Consider the following 15,969-nt stretch of genomic DNA (forward strand, 5'->3'; position numbering starts at 1 on the left):
GGTTGAGCAATTGGCTCCGAGAGCTCAACGACAATTAGAGACATCAACTCTCTTGAAATCAGGAAAATTATTGAAAATCCTGGCGTTTATGAAGTGTCGATCCAAATCACAATGGAGCTGTGTGGGGATGCACTCATGAATTGTGGGACATCTGCACAAACAAGTGAGCATGAAAATATGCCCGACACAGGACAGCGTTCCCTTTGCTCAAAACCAGCACACACAGGATTAATGCCTGAAAGTCACAATATACAAGGAAAAACTAAACCAAGGGTATGGTGGTGGATTGTTACTTGGCGAGAAGATGTAGTTAGGCACTGAGACCTCAGGTGTTAAAAGTTCAAACTTAGCTGAAGGCATCAGTATTAAGGATTCGGATTGGACACATGATACCAGTTGACACTTGACTTTTAATGCCATCAAGACAATTTGAAATGGGCACTGGTTCATAAAAAGATATGCAAAAGAGAAAACAAAAACGAGATCAGTGTGTCCAAATAAACAACCTTCAAAAAGTAGGGTGAGGTTGTCTGCGAAGATGACAGCGGCACGCTTCTCTCCGCTCTCCATGTTCTCGGAAACCTGGAGCTGCTTCTCCGCCTGCCGTGCAATCTATGTTTTGTCGACATTGTCAAAAAAATAATGATAAAAATAATAACAACGCAAGATTTGTGAAAATGACATCTTGTTTCACAATTTAATCCCACACACTGTGTTCATGTTTCCTTCTTCCAACGTCCATAAAATTGATATAAAAATACAAGGTCACCCCACCCCCTCCGTCGCATCATACTCATGATCTTTTTTACTCTCATTCACCCTCCCCAAGACCACCCCATCCTTTCCAGGTCATTCTACCAACCTTTGTCTTTATTAAACTTCTCCCAATAGGACAGAGGGAGGCTAATACATGTGATAGGGTTTGTTTCTACACTTAGTGCCCCCAATTTTTAATGGTACCCCAAGTTTCTTAGACCCCGAGGAATGCAAAACCACCATTTTGGTGTTTTTTTTTTTCTTTTTTTCTTTCTTCCTGCATTCTCAACACTCCCAATTTCTGAACGAGATCTCTGAGACGGTTCGGACTTTTGGAATGAAATTTGCAACAATAATGTCAATAGAAAATACACAGTTGATAAATTATTTGACCTTGACCAAATTTAAGGTCATGACCTAATTATAGACATTTAACATTTTTTTATCATAACTTGACTGAGGTTTGCCTGATCAGAACAAAATTACCCTCTCTGGATGTCCCAGAGCAAGGCGCATTTACACGTAATTTACATCATTCTGCTCAGAGTTAAAGGTCAAGGTCTTACACCCATTGCAATACTAAACCACCATTGAGGTTTTTCTCTCTTTTTTCCACCAATGTCCGAGCTGCATCTCTGAATGGAATTCTCTCATCCCCTCTCCATGTCCAGGCTGGAGTTCCTCAAGGCAGCATACTGGGCCCTATTCTTTTTTCTGGTTTTCATCAATGATCTCTCCGACTCTGGAAAATCCTCTTTATCTCTTTGCTGATGACTCCACCCTCTGCCATACCATCTGTCATCCCTCAGACCGGCAAGCAGCAGCTTCTTAGCTCTCTGCAGGTCTGGGTAAAAATCACAAACTGGTCCAACACGTGGAACATGTCTTTCAATCCTGACAAAGGCTTTCCAAGCTGGCCGCCAAAGCCAGTCGCCGACTGGGCATTCTCCATCGTGCAAAGTCCTTCTTCGGCCCACCTGAGCTCCTAACCACATACAAAGCTTTCATCCGCAGCCTGATGGAGTACTGCTCTCCCCTCTGGGCTGGTGCTCCTGCCTCTCACCTTTATCGGCTTGACACTGTGGAAACCAAGGCATTTAGGATCATTGGTATCTCCTGTGATGAGGCTGTTTTTGGGTCTCTCACCACAGGCAGGTCAGTGGTCTTTCTGTCTTTACAGTCTTCTCTTTTGTCTCGCCAACCCCTGCTCTGTCTGAGATGTCCCCCCATATTTCCATAGGGCGCTCAAGGTCCTCCAGCAACCCCCTTCTGGTACCAAAATCAAGAATTACTGCTCACCTTCACTCTTTTATTCCTCTTTTTTTTCCCCCCACCTTTGGAACAAACTCCCTCACTCTCTTCAATCCCACTCTTCCCTCCAGGTCTTCAAAACAGCTGTTCACCACCATCTCTTATCTTCCTCCATCCAAAACCACGATCTTTTCCACCCTTGTTAATCCACCTCAAACCCACCTCCTTCAAATTCCCTGCTTTCCTTCCTGAAACCTGAAAGACCCTGTCGCGTCCATCTTGTTTACCCTGTGTACCCCGCCTCATCCCTCTCCCTTCCACAGATCTCTTCATGTCTCAGTTCCACAGTTTTTTTTTCCTTCCCTCTTCCGCCCCTCATGTCTCCTGCTCCCCCTGTTGTAGCTTCTGTGTGTTAGCTCTCATACGAGTCTTGGCAGTGTATCCAATTTTTTTTTTTTTTACCTGGGACTATCGGAATGAAATTTTGCATCAATTATGTGAATGTAAAGTATGCGGGGTTAACATAATTAATGTGACCTTGACCTAATTTTAACATCATGACAATTATAGACATTTCAACATATTTCTGCAAAGCTCGACTGAAGTTTGTCCGATTGGAACTAAATTGCCCTCAGCTAGCCTAGAGCAAGGTGCATTTACACTTCATTTACATCATACCCCTCCGGGTTAAAGGTCAAGGTAATTGTTCTGACATGTGCTTCTGTGCCAATGTACATCACAATGAATCGTGTTTTGTTTTTTTCCTTCCTACAAGGTGTGTATACTGCAAGCTGTTGGACAAGACATTCAAACACACCTGCTGAGAGAGGTAGCGCCCGATGCGCATCAGGCCTTCATTCTGAAGGCCGAGCAGGGGAAAGAGTTTAAAAAACCGTTCAACCTGAGCTCCATCGCCTGCTCGCACCGCTGCCTCAAACTGCTCCGCGACCAACTGCTTGAGCTGTTGTTCAGCAGCACGCAAGCGTTCCAGCCCATCTGCCCAAGCCCCACCTAGAACATTCACAAATACAGTCATGAGACTGGAATAGTGAAGAGTTAAAAAAAAAAAATCATACCATTGCTCTTGACCCATCATTTAAATTTAAGAGTAAAATTAAAGTACGAGTCAGGCACTGAGCTGATCAATTCAAATAGTTAAAATAACAACACTGATGGCAGTGCTGGATATTCAAAGGATGAAACATTCCTGCCAAAAGATCGATGAAGAGCCAAACAATACAAGATGGCTGTCGGCAGCTATCGGGTCTCAGTCAACTCTCCTTTAAATCACCATCTCATACAAGCTCAACATCCACACACGTCCACAATATACAAAATGCCGGCCATGCCGCAGAGGCCGCCGAGACCGATTCTTCACCTTCCGGTCCCTGCTGGCTGAGCGTAATAACGGCAGAATCAAGTGAGAGGAAGCGATGAATGTGGGCAGCTGCTTTTTCATAGTCTTCATCTGCAAGGGCAGCCTGAACTCCATCTGTGCACAGCTTGAGGTCCAATATGTCGTCAGCTCGCTGGCTCGCTTGATATACTCGTGTCTGCCAAAAACACAGTAACGATCGATCTCAACAGATCGCTGGATGCAGTTTTGCAAGAGAGATCATAAAAATCAGTTCACAGAGCTAAGTGACCAATCAATTTGTTCAAAACGCCATTCACAGCCCATCAATGTTATACCCCCATTGTAACCACAAAAGCTCTTCAATTTGATCATCATCAAAACATCAATGGAGTCTACCTTTCCCGTTAACAATCTGGGATCTTAAAGGGTTACGGCGGCAACATTGGTGCAATTCACAGCATGATATCTCATTTATACATGAATTCAGTATGTGAAAGAATCAATTTCGACAAGAAGCTGATACTCTCGGTCCCATGCCTTTTGGGTAGTAGGAGGAATAGATCTGTCTATTATGAAAGCTCAATCTTCAACGGATTTTGAAATATCGCGGACACAAGCCAAGCTACTGAGATGGTTACAAATGGCAATAGAATTCAGCCAACCAGAGCCATGATATAATCAGGTTGAGATAATGTCATGAGGAATAGATATCTGCAATATGAAAGCTGAAATGTTCAACAGTTTTTGAACTAGCACGTACACAAAAGTACAAGGACAGATGGTCGGCCAGTTAGTCCGTCGGTCGGACATCGCTCGTTTTAATGTCCCCCCCCCCCCATCTCTGAACTTGGCGAAGATCGATGTCATCTTTTAACATTGATCTTCATCCGGACTTGGAATCCGAATGTCTTTGATGTCCGTTCTCCATTACTAAACAACCAACCAATATCAACTCATCCTGTCCAGTGGTTTAGTGCTTTAAGAGTGTAGACAAGTCAACAAAACACACACACACACACACACACACACACACACACACACACACACACACACACACACACACACACACACACACACACACACACACACACACACACACACACACACACACACACACACACTGACTTTTAGCTTCAACAACATGCGTGAGATTCTAAAATTAGACAACCAAATCGCAGGTTATATTCAAAATCATCTTCATCGATAATTAATAATCTGACTGGTTGTCGGTAATTGGTGAACACGGTAAAAACACCACCATTGATATCTCTTTTATTGAAAGCAAGTCCAACATCTGCCATGTTGAAATAAACTGAGCACGGCTGTATCCCACCATTCTTGTGTAAACTTGTCGTGATGCAATTCGGTAAGGGGGACATTCTGCAAGCTTCCAATAACAGGCCGAAAGAAATCATTTCTTCATTTTAAAATCACAGAATTTCAGAAAGTGGAACGATGTTGTCATTCATTGATGAACCAACACACACAATCAAATAAGGATATTCAAATGTAAAACAGAGACGACTTGAACGGGAACCTGAACAAGCACCTTGGCGACATCCAGCTCGCGCACTTTGCTGCTGATGTTCTCAGCCAGGCTGCAAGTGAAGGTGATTGTCTGTGCAAGCTGCTTTGCATCTCCTTCGATCACTTGCAAATTGGGCCTGATAAAACAACATAAGCTAGAAAAAGAGCAATCGGAGATTGCAGACCCTCGCCGGGTCTTGTTTTGTGTGGTGTTTGTGTACTGGTGTGTTATGTAATGAATAAGAGATACACTTAGAACTGCCACTTTATAACTGCTGGCAGTGATGACCGGGAACCAAGACGTCCCGCTTTGATTGGACACCTATCCCTGACCCGCGACGTTTTTTTTTTTTATTACTATTCAATTTGATTAAGAATGGGATTAAAATAAATTCAAATCAAATCAAATGGAAGACCAAATAGGTACAAGTACTGAATTGGAGACATCAGAAGGAACCCAAACAAGCAAGAAGCAAAGATGAAGTCATCAGGAGGAACCTGGATAGGATTCACATTTCAGCTGCTGCTACTCCTCCAGGTCAAACCCATCCAGGTGCAGCCAAGTGAGCCTCATTCGAAAAAAAATAATAATAATAATAATAATAATAGTAATAATAAAACCCAGATCAAAAAAATGAAATCATTCTGGCTGCCAGACAATGCGTCCGATCAAGTTGAAATTTAAAGCATTTGGTCGTGATGACGTGAAATGCCGAAATATTTTGTCCGAGTCCTGCTAAATGGTAGGGTTTTGAGACCGTCAGACAGGGAGCCTGAGTCAAAAAATCTCACTCCTCTCGATACATGCACAACAAGGACAAATTCCAAGCCAAAGTACAAACTGTAAAACTACACATTCATGGTCCGACTCGTGTTCAAAATATAACATTCAAATGAAATAAAGCTGTTCAGGTCAGGTCAGGTATGGGAACATGCGCCAGAGCAGCGCGTCGCTGTGTCCACTTTCCGCCGGTACTCCAGGGGCCTCCGTCTGGCTATCCCCCAGGCAGACGCCTGGCCCATCCCCATCTCCTTGAGATGCTGATCAACCTGCTGCAACCACGAGGAACGTGGTCGGCCCATTGGCCTCCTCCACTCAGGAGACTCCCTCGCTGAGAGAATCTGGTGAGCAGGATCAGCGTCAGGAAAACGAGCCACATGTCCATACAACCACAGCTGACGCTCACAGACTATGCAGGTAACAAATCTCATTTGAGTCTCTCAGCAACCGCTCATTGGACACAGTCCGACCAGCGATAGCCAAGGATTCTCCGAAGAGACCTGGTACCAAAGGAATTAAGTGTCCGTCTCAGATCCTTGGTCAGAGTCCAAGTCTCGCATCCATAGAGCAAGACTGGAAACACCAAGGACCTGAAGACTCGGACTTTCGTCCTCCCGCACAGGTAGTGGCAGCGCCACACCCCATGATCCAGTGAATCCATGACTCCCCAGGCCCGACCCAGACGTCTATTGACCTCTGACTCGCAGCCAGCAGAGACATGAATATCACTGCCAAGGGAAGTAAATCTCTCCACGACCTCAACATCCTCACCACAAACAGGCACAGACAGGACATCAGCATCCAAGATGTCATTGAAAGCCTGGATCTTAGTTTTGACCCAGGAAACCCATAATCCCAGCGGCTCCGACTCCTCATTCAGCACCTCGAGGGCCCCCAAAATGATATTGAAAGTCTCTGCAAAGATGCCTGCATCATCTGCAAAATCAAGGTCAGAGATCTTGACATTCCCAAATGATGCATCGCAGCTTGATCTCTCCGACATCCTCCCTAAATCCAGTCCATACAAGTGTTGAAAAGTGTGGGGGCCAGTACACACCCCTGACGAACTCCAGTCACAACTGTAAATAAGTCAGAGATGGTACCACCACATCTCGCAGCACTCTCAGTACCAGAGTATAGTTCAGACATCAGATCGAGCAGTTTTGATGGCACCCCACGAAGACCAAGAATCCTCCAGAGGGCATCCCGATTCACTGAATTGAACGCTTTACAGAGATCAACATAAGCTGCAAGCAGCCCCTGCCGAAACTCTCGTCTGCGTTCGGTGAGGACAAGAAGAGCAAGGATACGGTCAATCGTTGACCTCTTTGGTGTAAAGCCTGACTACTCTGGACGCTGGTGCTCAAGCAGATGATGTCGAACCCTATCAAGAATTATCCGAGCAAAGAGCTTGCCCGGCACTGAGAGCAGCGTCACCCCTCGGTAGTTGTTGCAGTCTTGACGATCACCCTTCCCTTTCCAGAGAGGGACAACAAGGCCCCTCTTCCAGTCAGTTGGGATGATGCCTGTGTTCCAGGCAGAGCACAGAACTGCATGCAACTGCATGCAACGAGTGCAGCATTTCCACGAGCCTTGAGAAGTTCAGCATGGATGCCACAGATCCCTGGAGCTTTTCCCAAATTTCAACCGATTCACCGCAGCCCGTGTTTCCACAAGCGAAGGTGGACCACTGTTGATTGGAGGATCAGCAACAGGGATTGTAACACCCCTGACGTCCAACTCGACAGCTGGTGGATCAGCCTGGTACAACCGCTCAAAGTAACCGGCCCAGTGGGCCTTCACTTCGGACTCCTCTGTCAAGAGCCTACCACTCTCTGCTCGAACTGCAGTGCTCCGAGGGATGGGCTTGGATGAATGCAATGTGCGAATTCCCCTGCAAGTGGGACGAGAATCACTTGACCACAGGTGATGCTCTACCCCCTCACAGATTCCTCACACAAAAGCCTCCTTGTCCACCCTTAGCGCACGTACAGTTTTACGCCTCAGCTCCCTGAACATTCAGCCTGGCCCTGCGACTCTGGTCAATGGTATCCAGTGTCCCTTGAGACACAAAATTCTTCTTTGCCCTGCGGTGAGTTCCTAAAGCTGTTCCTCGATCATAAACTGATGTTTGGACACAGACAGACAGAGACAAGTGAACCAATTGCTCAACCCCGCTTTTCACTCGACTTGCGTGGGGTAATGATTCTTCATACAAAGCCTGGCCATTACAACCTAGCACGACCACATATGCTGAACACTTCAACTCAGCCCATGAAACACACCACTACACCAAAGTGACATCGCACAACAATATCCAAACCTCACCATCGTAAAGTGAACCTCTTTCATAAGCTGTGGAAAACTCTTCAACTAATGCCCCAAAAAACTACATCCACAAACTACATCTGCAACACCCACTCCACCCTCCTTCCACACCCGACCCACTGAACTCCTCACTCCTTAACCTTTCATCAGAGCAAAGGGGCGATGAAAGAAAACGAAACCTTCTAATTGGTTCCCATGGCGGTTAGCATACCTCCAGCAACGTCATGTTGATTTAATCCATCGTTCTACCCGGGTAATGACGGAGGTTAGCATAATCCATCGTTCTACCCGGGTAACGACGGAGGTTAGCATAATCCATCGTTCTACCCGGGCACCGACGGAGATTACCAAAATCCATCGTTCTACCCGGGTACCGACAGAGATTACCATAATCCATTGTTTTTCCCGGGTACCGACAGAGATTACCATAATCCATCGTTCTACCCGGGTACCGACAGAGATTACCATAATCCATCGTTCTACCCGGGTACCGACAGAGATTACCATAATCCATCGTTCTACCCGGGTACCGACGGAGGTTGCCATAATCCATCGTTCTACCCGGGTACCGACAGAGATTACCATAATCCATTGTTCTACCTTCCCCCAGCCAGGCGAGTTCTTCATTCTCTCACCGCATGCGACGTAAAGAATCCATCTTTGCCTCCAAAGGATCACGGCGTTCAACAAGCAAGTCCAATGCTCGCGTGACATCTTCCTAAAATGGACAAGGAAAGATTTATAGATTAAATAAGCAGAAGAATCCATTTTTATTAATATACAGAATGGAAATGCAAATACAAAACAAAAACAGAACAAGACGATACAAAGTTGTGTTGTTGTTAGACAGTCTGCTCAACATCTGGGAGATCAGTGGTTCAATTGCAACGTTGGCAAAGTCAGTCAAACAAGTCTTCGAAAATGATAACCAGAAACTACCACTTTACCACACCCGGCAGCAACTACCACACCCAGCAGCATCGACCACTTAACCACACCCGACAGCAACTACCACACCCAGCAGCATCGACCACTTAACCACACCCAACAGCAACGACCACTTAACCACACCCAACAGCAACGACCACATCACCACACCCAGCAGCATCGACCACTTAACCACACCCAACAGCAACGACCACTTAACCACACCCAACAGCAACGACCACATCACCACACCCAGCAGCAACGACTACTTAACCACACCCAGCAGCAACGACCACTTAACCACACCCAACAGCAACGACCACATAACCACACCCAGCAGCAACGACCACTTAACCACACCCGGCAGCAACGACCACTTAACCACACCCGGCAGCAACGACCACTTAACCACACCCGGCAGCAACGACCACACCCAGCAGCATCGACCACTTAACCACACCCAACAGCAACGACCACATAATCACACCCAGCAGCAACTACCTCTTTACCACACCCAGCAGCAACTACCGCTTTACCACACCCATCAGCAACTACCACATTACCACACCCAGCAGGAACTACCATTTTCTCACAGCCAGCAGCAACTACCACTTTACCAGACAGAGCAGCAATTACCATTTTCCCACACCCAGCAGCAACTACTGCTTCACCACACCCAGCAGCAACTACCACTTTACCACACCCAGCAGCAACTACCGCTTTACCACACCCAGCAGCAACTACCGCTTTACCACACCCATCAGCAACTACCGCTTTACCACACCCATCAGCAACTACCACTTTACCACACCCAGCAGGAACTACCATTTTCCCACACCCAGCAGGAACTACCATTTTCCCACACCCAGCAGCAACTATCGCTTTACCACACCCAGCAGCAACTACCACTTTACCACACCCAGCAGCAACTACCACTTTACCACACCCAGCAGAAACAACCACTTTACCACACCCAGCAGCAACTACCGCTTTAGCACACCCAGCAGCAACTACCGCTTTACCACACCCAGCAGCAACTACCGCTTTACCACACCCAGCAGCAACTACCACTTTACTACACCCAGCAGCAACTACCACTTTACCACACCCAGCAGAAACAACCACTTTCCCACACCCAGCACCAACTACCACTTTACCACACCCAGCAGCAACTACCACTTTACCACACCCAGCAGAAACAACCACTTTACCACACCCAGCAGCAACTACCACTTTACCACACTCAGCAGCAATTACCATTTTTCCACACCTAGCAGCAACTACCACTTTACCACACCCAGCAGAAACAACCACTTTACCACACCCAGCAGCATCTACCACTTTACCACACCCAGCAGCAACTACCACTTCAGCACACACGACAGCAACTATCACACCCAGCAGCAACGACCACTTAACCACACCCGGCAGCAACAACCACTTAACCACACCCGGCAGCAATGACCACACCCAGCAGCATCGACCACTTAACCACACCCAACAGCAACGACCACATAATCACACCCAGCAGCAATTACCACTTTACCACACCCAGCAGCAACTACCACTTTACCAGACAGAGCAGCAATTACCATTTTCCCACACCCAGCAGCAACTACCGCTTTACCACACCCAGCAGCAACTACCACTTTACCACACTCAGCAGCAACTACCGCTTTACCACACCCAGCAGCAACTATCGCTTTACCACACCCAGCAGCAACCGCTTTACCACACCCATCAGCAACTACCACTTTACCACACCCAGCAGGAACTACCATTTTCCCACACCCAGCAGCAACTACCACTTTACCACACTCAGCAGCAATTACCACTTTACCACACCCAGCAGCAACTACCACTTTACCAGACAGAGCAGCAATTACCATTTTCCCACACCCAGCAGCAACTACCACTTTACCACACTCAGCAGCAACTACCGCTTTACCACACCCAGCAGCAACTATCGCTTTACCACACCCAGCAGCAACTACCACTTTACCACACCCAGAAGCAACTACCACTTTACCACACCCAGCAGCAACTACCATTTTCCCACACCCAGCAGCAACTACCACTTTACCACACTCAGCAGCAATTACCATTTTACCACACCCAGCAGCAATTACCATTTTCCCCACACCCAGCAGCAACTACCACTTTACCACACCCAGCAGCAACTACTGCTTTACCACACCCAGCAACATCTACCACTTTACCACACCCAGCAGCAACTACCACTTCACCACACCCGACAGCAACTATCACACCCAGCAGCAACGACCACTTAACCACACCCGGCAGCAACAACCACTTAACCACACCCGGCAGCAATGACCACACCCAGCAGCATCGACCACTTAACCACACCCAACAGCAACGACCACATAATCACACCCAGCAGCAATTACCATTTTCCCACACCCAGCAGCAACTATCACTTTACCACACCCAGCAGCAACTACCACTTTACCACACCCAGCAGCAACTACCACTTTACCACACCCAGCAGCAACTACCACTTTACCACACTCAGCAGCAACTACCATTTTCCCACACCCAGCAGCAACTATCGCTTTACCACACCCAGCAGCAACCGCTTTACCACACCCAGCAGCAACTACCGCTTTACCACACCCAGCAGCAATTACCATTTTCCCCACACCCAGCAGCAACTACCACTTTACCACACCCAGCAGCAACTACTGCTTTACCACACCCAGCAGCATCTACCACTTTACCACACCCAGCAGCAACTACCACTTTACCACACCCGACAGCAACTATCACACCCAGCAGCAATGACCACTTAACCACACCCAACAGCAACTACTTCCCCACACCTCATAGCAAAACTACCACTTTACCACAACTGGAAGTAACTACCATTTCACCACACCGAGCACTTTAAAATGGTAGTCGCTGCTCGCTTGATGCTCAACTCGAACAAAATGAACGTGCAGATTGTGCTCGGCCCCCTTCATGAAGGTTCCACCACACATGAGGGATATCACAATACGAGTCAAGCAACACGGTGATCAATGAAAATGTTGATTATAATTGACCTCAGGTTACCAGGTTACCAGGTTACCAGGTCAACCTCCTCTTCGACTCCAAACAATGACGTGTGTTTAACTGGCGAGCACACACGTCACACCAGGTGGTGGGTGGCAATTTGGGAACTCACCTGCAAACCATTCTTGAGAAACACCTGGACATCCCCCACAAATACACACATCCCTCACTGTGAGTGCAAGGCACAACAAAGATGATTACAAAGTTCATTGCTTGTTCTTCAAGTTTCACCACCAGCCAGGATTCCCCAACAACAGGTGCAGGTGCACGAGTGAAGCACCTCAATAAGCCATAAAAAGCTACAACTGGTCATAACTCAAGGAAATGCGGAAAAGTAAGCCATTCCCCGTCATTTACAAGCAGATAAAATTGTTTTTCATGTTTTTATCTTCAATCCATGGATTCTTGGGAATCGAGAGACTGTTTCAGGAAAAGAAAGTAATTTTCGAAGATTATGACGTCAGGTGTATGGATAGTGGCCATGGCAAGGTAGTTGGGAGCAGTTTTCAGCCTACTTTTCCCCTCACGGCTGGAAAAAAAAATTCACTTGCAGTAAATCAGATTACGACGTTGTTTAATATGCGGTGAATTAACATGCATGATGGGAAGAGTTGTGACGTTGGACAAATTTATATTTATAGCCCTCAGATCAAAGGGACGTACGCGGCGGCCATAAGTGTGACAGAAGACACAGGACAGAATAGCCAATTATATAACGGCGCGATGTCGCCGCGCTGTAATAACCACTTCTGTCACCAAAAAAAAAAAAAAAGAGGAAGAAATCACCTCCACAAAACGTTTTAAAAATATTTCTGGTGAAAAAGAATGAAGAACGAGAGGAGGAGCACTCGGTGGAGTGCAAAACCTCCACCGCCAATACTGCGAGGTCACTCAAGTGAACCTGATATCCTATTCATTCAATTTGACGTCAACAGTGCGTGGATGCCCCTTTTACTTTTAACATTTACATACTCAATTCATTCGTCATAACTAGATTCCTTGAGACAGAAATTGATTTTACGTGGGTATATCCACCTGAAGTTCCAAAATCAGCCGCAATTATAATTCTGGCATGTTTTTTTTGTTGTTGGAAATCACTTATAACATGTAGAAATGCAAAAAAAAAAGAAATCGAAATTTTGTTGAAAAAAAAGTTGCAAAAAATTTTTTTTTGGGGGGGGGGGTTGGAAATCACTTAAAACATGAAGAAATGCAAAAAAAAATTCAAATACTTTTTCAAATTGGCCGCCATAGCGGCCATATTGGATTTTGGACCAAGACCAAAATCTAATGGCATGGTCCTTGGACCAGACCTAACCCCCCCCCCCACCACCAAGTTTCGTGGAAATCTGTCGAGGAGTATTTCCGTAATACTGTTCACAAACAAACAAACAAACAAACAAACAGAAAGGGGTGAAAACAGTAACCTCCATCCATCTTCGATGTCGGAGGTTAACGAGAGTAGTTGCAACGCTGCGCGTCAACAACTAACGGAACAGGAAGATTATCACTTCCTCCTCAGAAAATCAACTTCCAGCGTCACACAGAAAATGATTCAGCACAAAAAACGTCGCTCTTCCGGATTAACCCCGCCCACAATCCACCCGGAAATCTCCGCCCACAATCCACCCGGCAATCTCCGCCCACAATCCACCCGGCAATCTCCGCCCACAATCCACCCGGCAATCTCCGCCCACAATCCACCCGGCAATCTCCGCCCACAATCCACCCGGAAATCTCCGCCCACAATCCACCCGGAAATCTCCGCCCACAATCCACCCGGAAATCTCCGCCCACAATCCACCCGGCAATCTCCGCCCACAATCCACCCGGCAATCTCCGCCCACAATCCACCCGGCAATCTCGGCCCACAATCCACCCGGCAATCTCCGCCCACAATCCACCCGGCAATCTCCGCCCACAATCCACCCGGCAATCTCCGCCCACAATCCACCCGGCAATCTCCGCCCACAATCCACCCGGCAATCTCCGCCCACAATCCACCCGGCAATCTCCGCCCACAATCCACCCGGCAATCTCCGCCCACAATCCACCCGGCAATCTCGGCCCACAATCCACCCGGAAATCTCCGCCCACAATCCACCCGGAAATCTCCGCCCACAATCCACCCGGCAATCTCGGCCCACAATCCACCCGGAAATCTCCGCCGACAATCCACCCGGCAATCTCCGCCCACAATCCACCCGGCAATCTCCGCCCACAATCCACCCGGCAATCTCCGCCCACAATCCACCCGGCAATCTCCGCCCACAATCCACCCGGCAATCTCCGCCCACAATCCACCCGGCAATCTCCGCCCACAATCCACCCGGCAATCTCGGCCCACAATCCACCCGGCAATCTCCGCCCACAATCCACCCGGCAATCTCCGCCCACAATCCACCCGGCAATCTCCGCCCACAATAAGTGTGACAGAAGGCACAGGACAGAATAGCCAATTAAATTATATAACAGCGCGATGTCGCCGCGCTGTAAAAAAGATAACAAGAAGCGTGATGTGTAAAAATGGCGCGGTGAGGAGTCACAAAATGAGGGAAAAAAAACATGTAAACGCAGAATGAATTAATTTTGAGTAAAAAATTAAGTGTGGTGAAGAAGGAAGAAGAAGAAGAAGATGAAGGAAGAAGAAGGAAGAAGAAGGAAGAAGAAGGAAGAAGAAGGAAGAAGAAGGAAGAAGAAGGAAGAAGAAGGAAGAAGAAGGAAGAAGAAGGAAGAAGAAGGAAGAAGAAGGAAGAAGAAGGAAGAAGAAGGAGAGGATAGTCTGAAAAATGGAGATCGAAGGTGCCAATTGGTGGTGGAATGACGAGGTGTGATGACGTGCAAGCGATGCACCTCCTCTTTGCACAGTTGCTCGTACGCTTTCCGTAGGTCTCCTAATTCCGTGAGGCTGCAAATAAAATCCATGGAAAGGGAAGCAGCTCGAGCAGACGAGGAAGCTGCCATCGTCATACCAACACCCGGAAATGAATTTTAATTAATTAAATAAATAAAAAAAATTAAAAAATAAATATTTCTATTCTCTCTTGGCTTTGATTCATTCCTTAGTCATGCCTTGCGCAGTTCAAACCTACGTTTTAAAAGAAAATGAGGTTTCTTCAAATCATATGCCGTATATTTTGCGCTGAATGTTCCAAAAAAAAAAAAAAAGAGAAAAGTCACGACCGAGCTGAAAACTATATGAGATGTACACCCCCTCCGAGGTTCAAGGACGATCTTAAACACGGAACCTTGGCAGAAGAAGAGACCATTTGGCCCATTGTGTGACACATTAATTTAACCACATTAATTAAATAATATACCACTTTATCGACTTAAGTCCTCCACGGGGGGGGGGGAGAGAAGTGGGCTGTCCTATCACTCAGCACCTGCTGCAGGGGGCCCTCAACAACAGGGCGTCTGCCTGCCACACATCCACCCGATTTAGATTTCAGAGAATTTTCCAAACTGGGAAATAAGATCGTTCGGAATTTGGTTGTGGTCTGTGATAGACAGCACCACCCATTGCAACAAAAAAAGGCGACGTGTCAACTGCTACACCGCCACACAAGCCCTGAATCTAAAACTTTCGATTTTTTCACTTCCGGATCATCTGGTGATTATACACCGCTCATGAATCGTTTGGCGCTGGAGAACGCGATTCATTACATTCACCGCATTGACTGCCATACAATAGGTCTCCATACAAATAACAACGTGTGGGAAAGCATATTGACGCGTGTCTCATCCTTGTCACTTCTTCCAATAATTTTTTTTTTTTAATGCCCAAACCTATTCGTAACCTGACGTATTTATTTAATGCCCCTATTGCCTGACTCCAGAGTCCAGGTCATATAATCGCACTGAGTCGTTGAAACCATCCATCCTCAAATTGGCAGATACAGCATTTGTATGAAGATTATCTGGATGCTTTGTCTAACGCAATATGACGTTTTAATTTATTGTCTTC

The 15,969-nt window shown here is 46.8% G+C and overlaps 1 protein-coding gene across 3 annotated transcripts in view; it reads right to left on the reverse strand.

Annotated features, from left to right (window-relative positions):
• COG4 (component of oligomeric golgi complex 4) overlaps positions 1-15,011 on the reverse strand; it is a 72,264-nt gene extending 57,253 nt beyond the window's left edge. For 2 of the 3 annotated variants that reach the window (XM_085847520.1, XM_085847519.1), the window contains exons 1-6: positions 14,856-15,011; positions 8,636-8,718; positions 4,914-5,028; positions 3,386-3,560; positions 2,825-3,018; positions 507-612 (exon numbers count right to left, since the gene is read on the reverse strand). In XM_085847520.1, coding sequence (XP_085703646.1) covers positions 507-612; positions 2,825-3,018; positions 3,386-3,560; positions 4,914-5,028; positions 8,636-8,718; positions 14,856-14,972 — 790 coding nt within the window. In that variant the 5' untranslated portion in view covers positions 14,973-15,011. Of the gene's footprint in view, positions 1-506; positions 613-2,824; positions 3,019-3,385; positions 3,561-4,913; positions 5,029-8,635; positions 8,719-13,429; positions 13,547-14,855 lie in introns of those variants that run through there. The other variant, XM_085847521.1, reaches the window with a different exon arrangement.
• Positions 15,012-15,969: the final 958 nt, after the last annotated feature.

The sequence above is a fragment of the Eptatretus burgeri genome, chromosome 11, assembly GCF_056783735.1.
Source record: "Eptatretus burgeri isolate ZD-2024b chromosome 11, Ebu_testis_v1, whole genome shotgun sequence".
NCBI classification, from domain to species: Eukaryota; Metazoa; Chordata; class Myxini; order Myxiniformes; family Myxinidae; genus Eptatretus; species Eptatretus burgeri.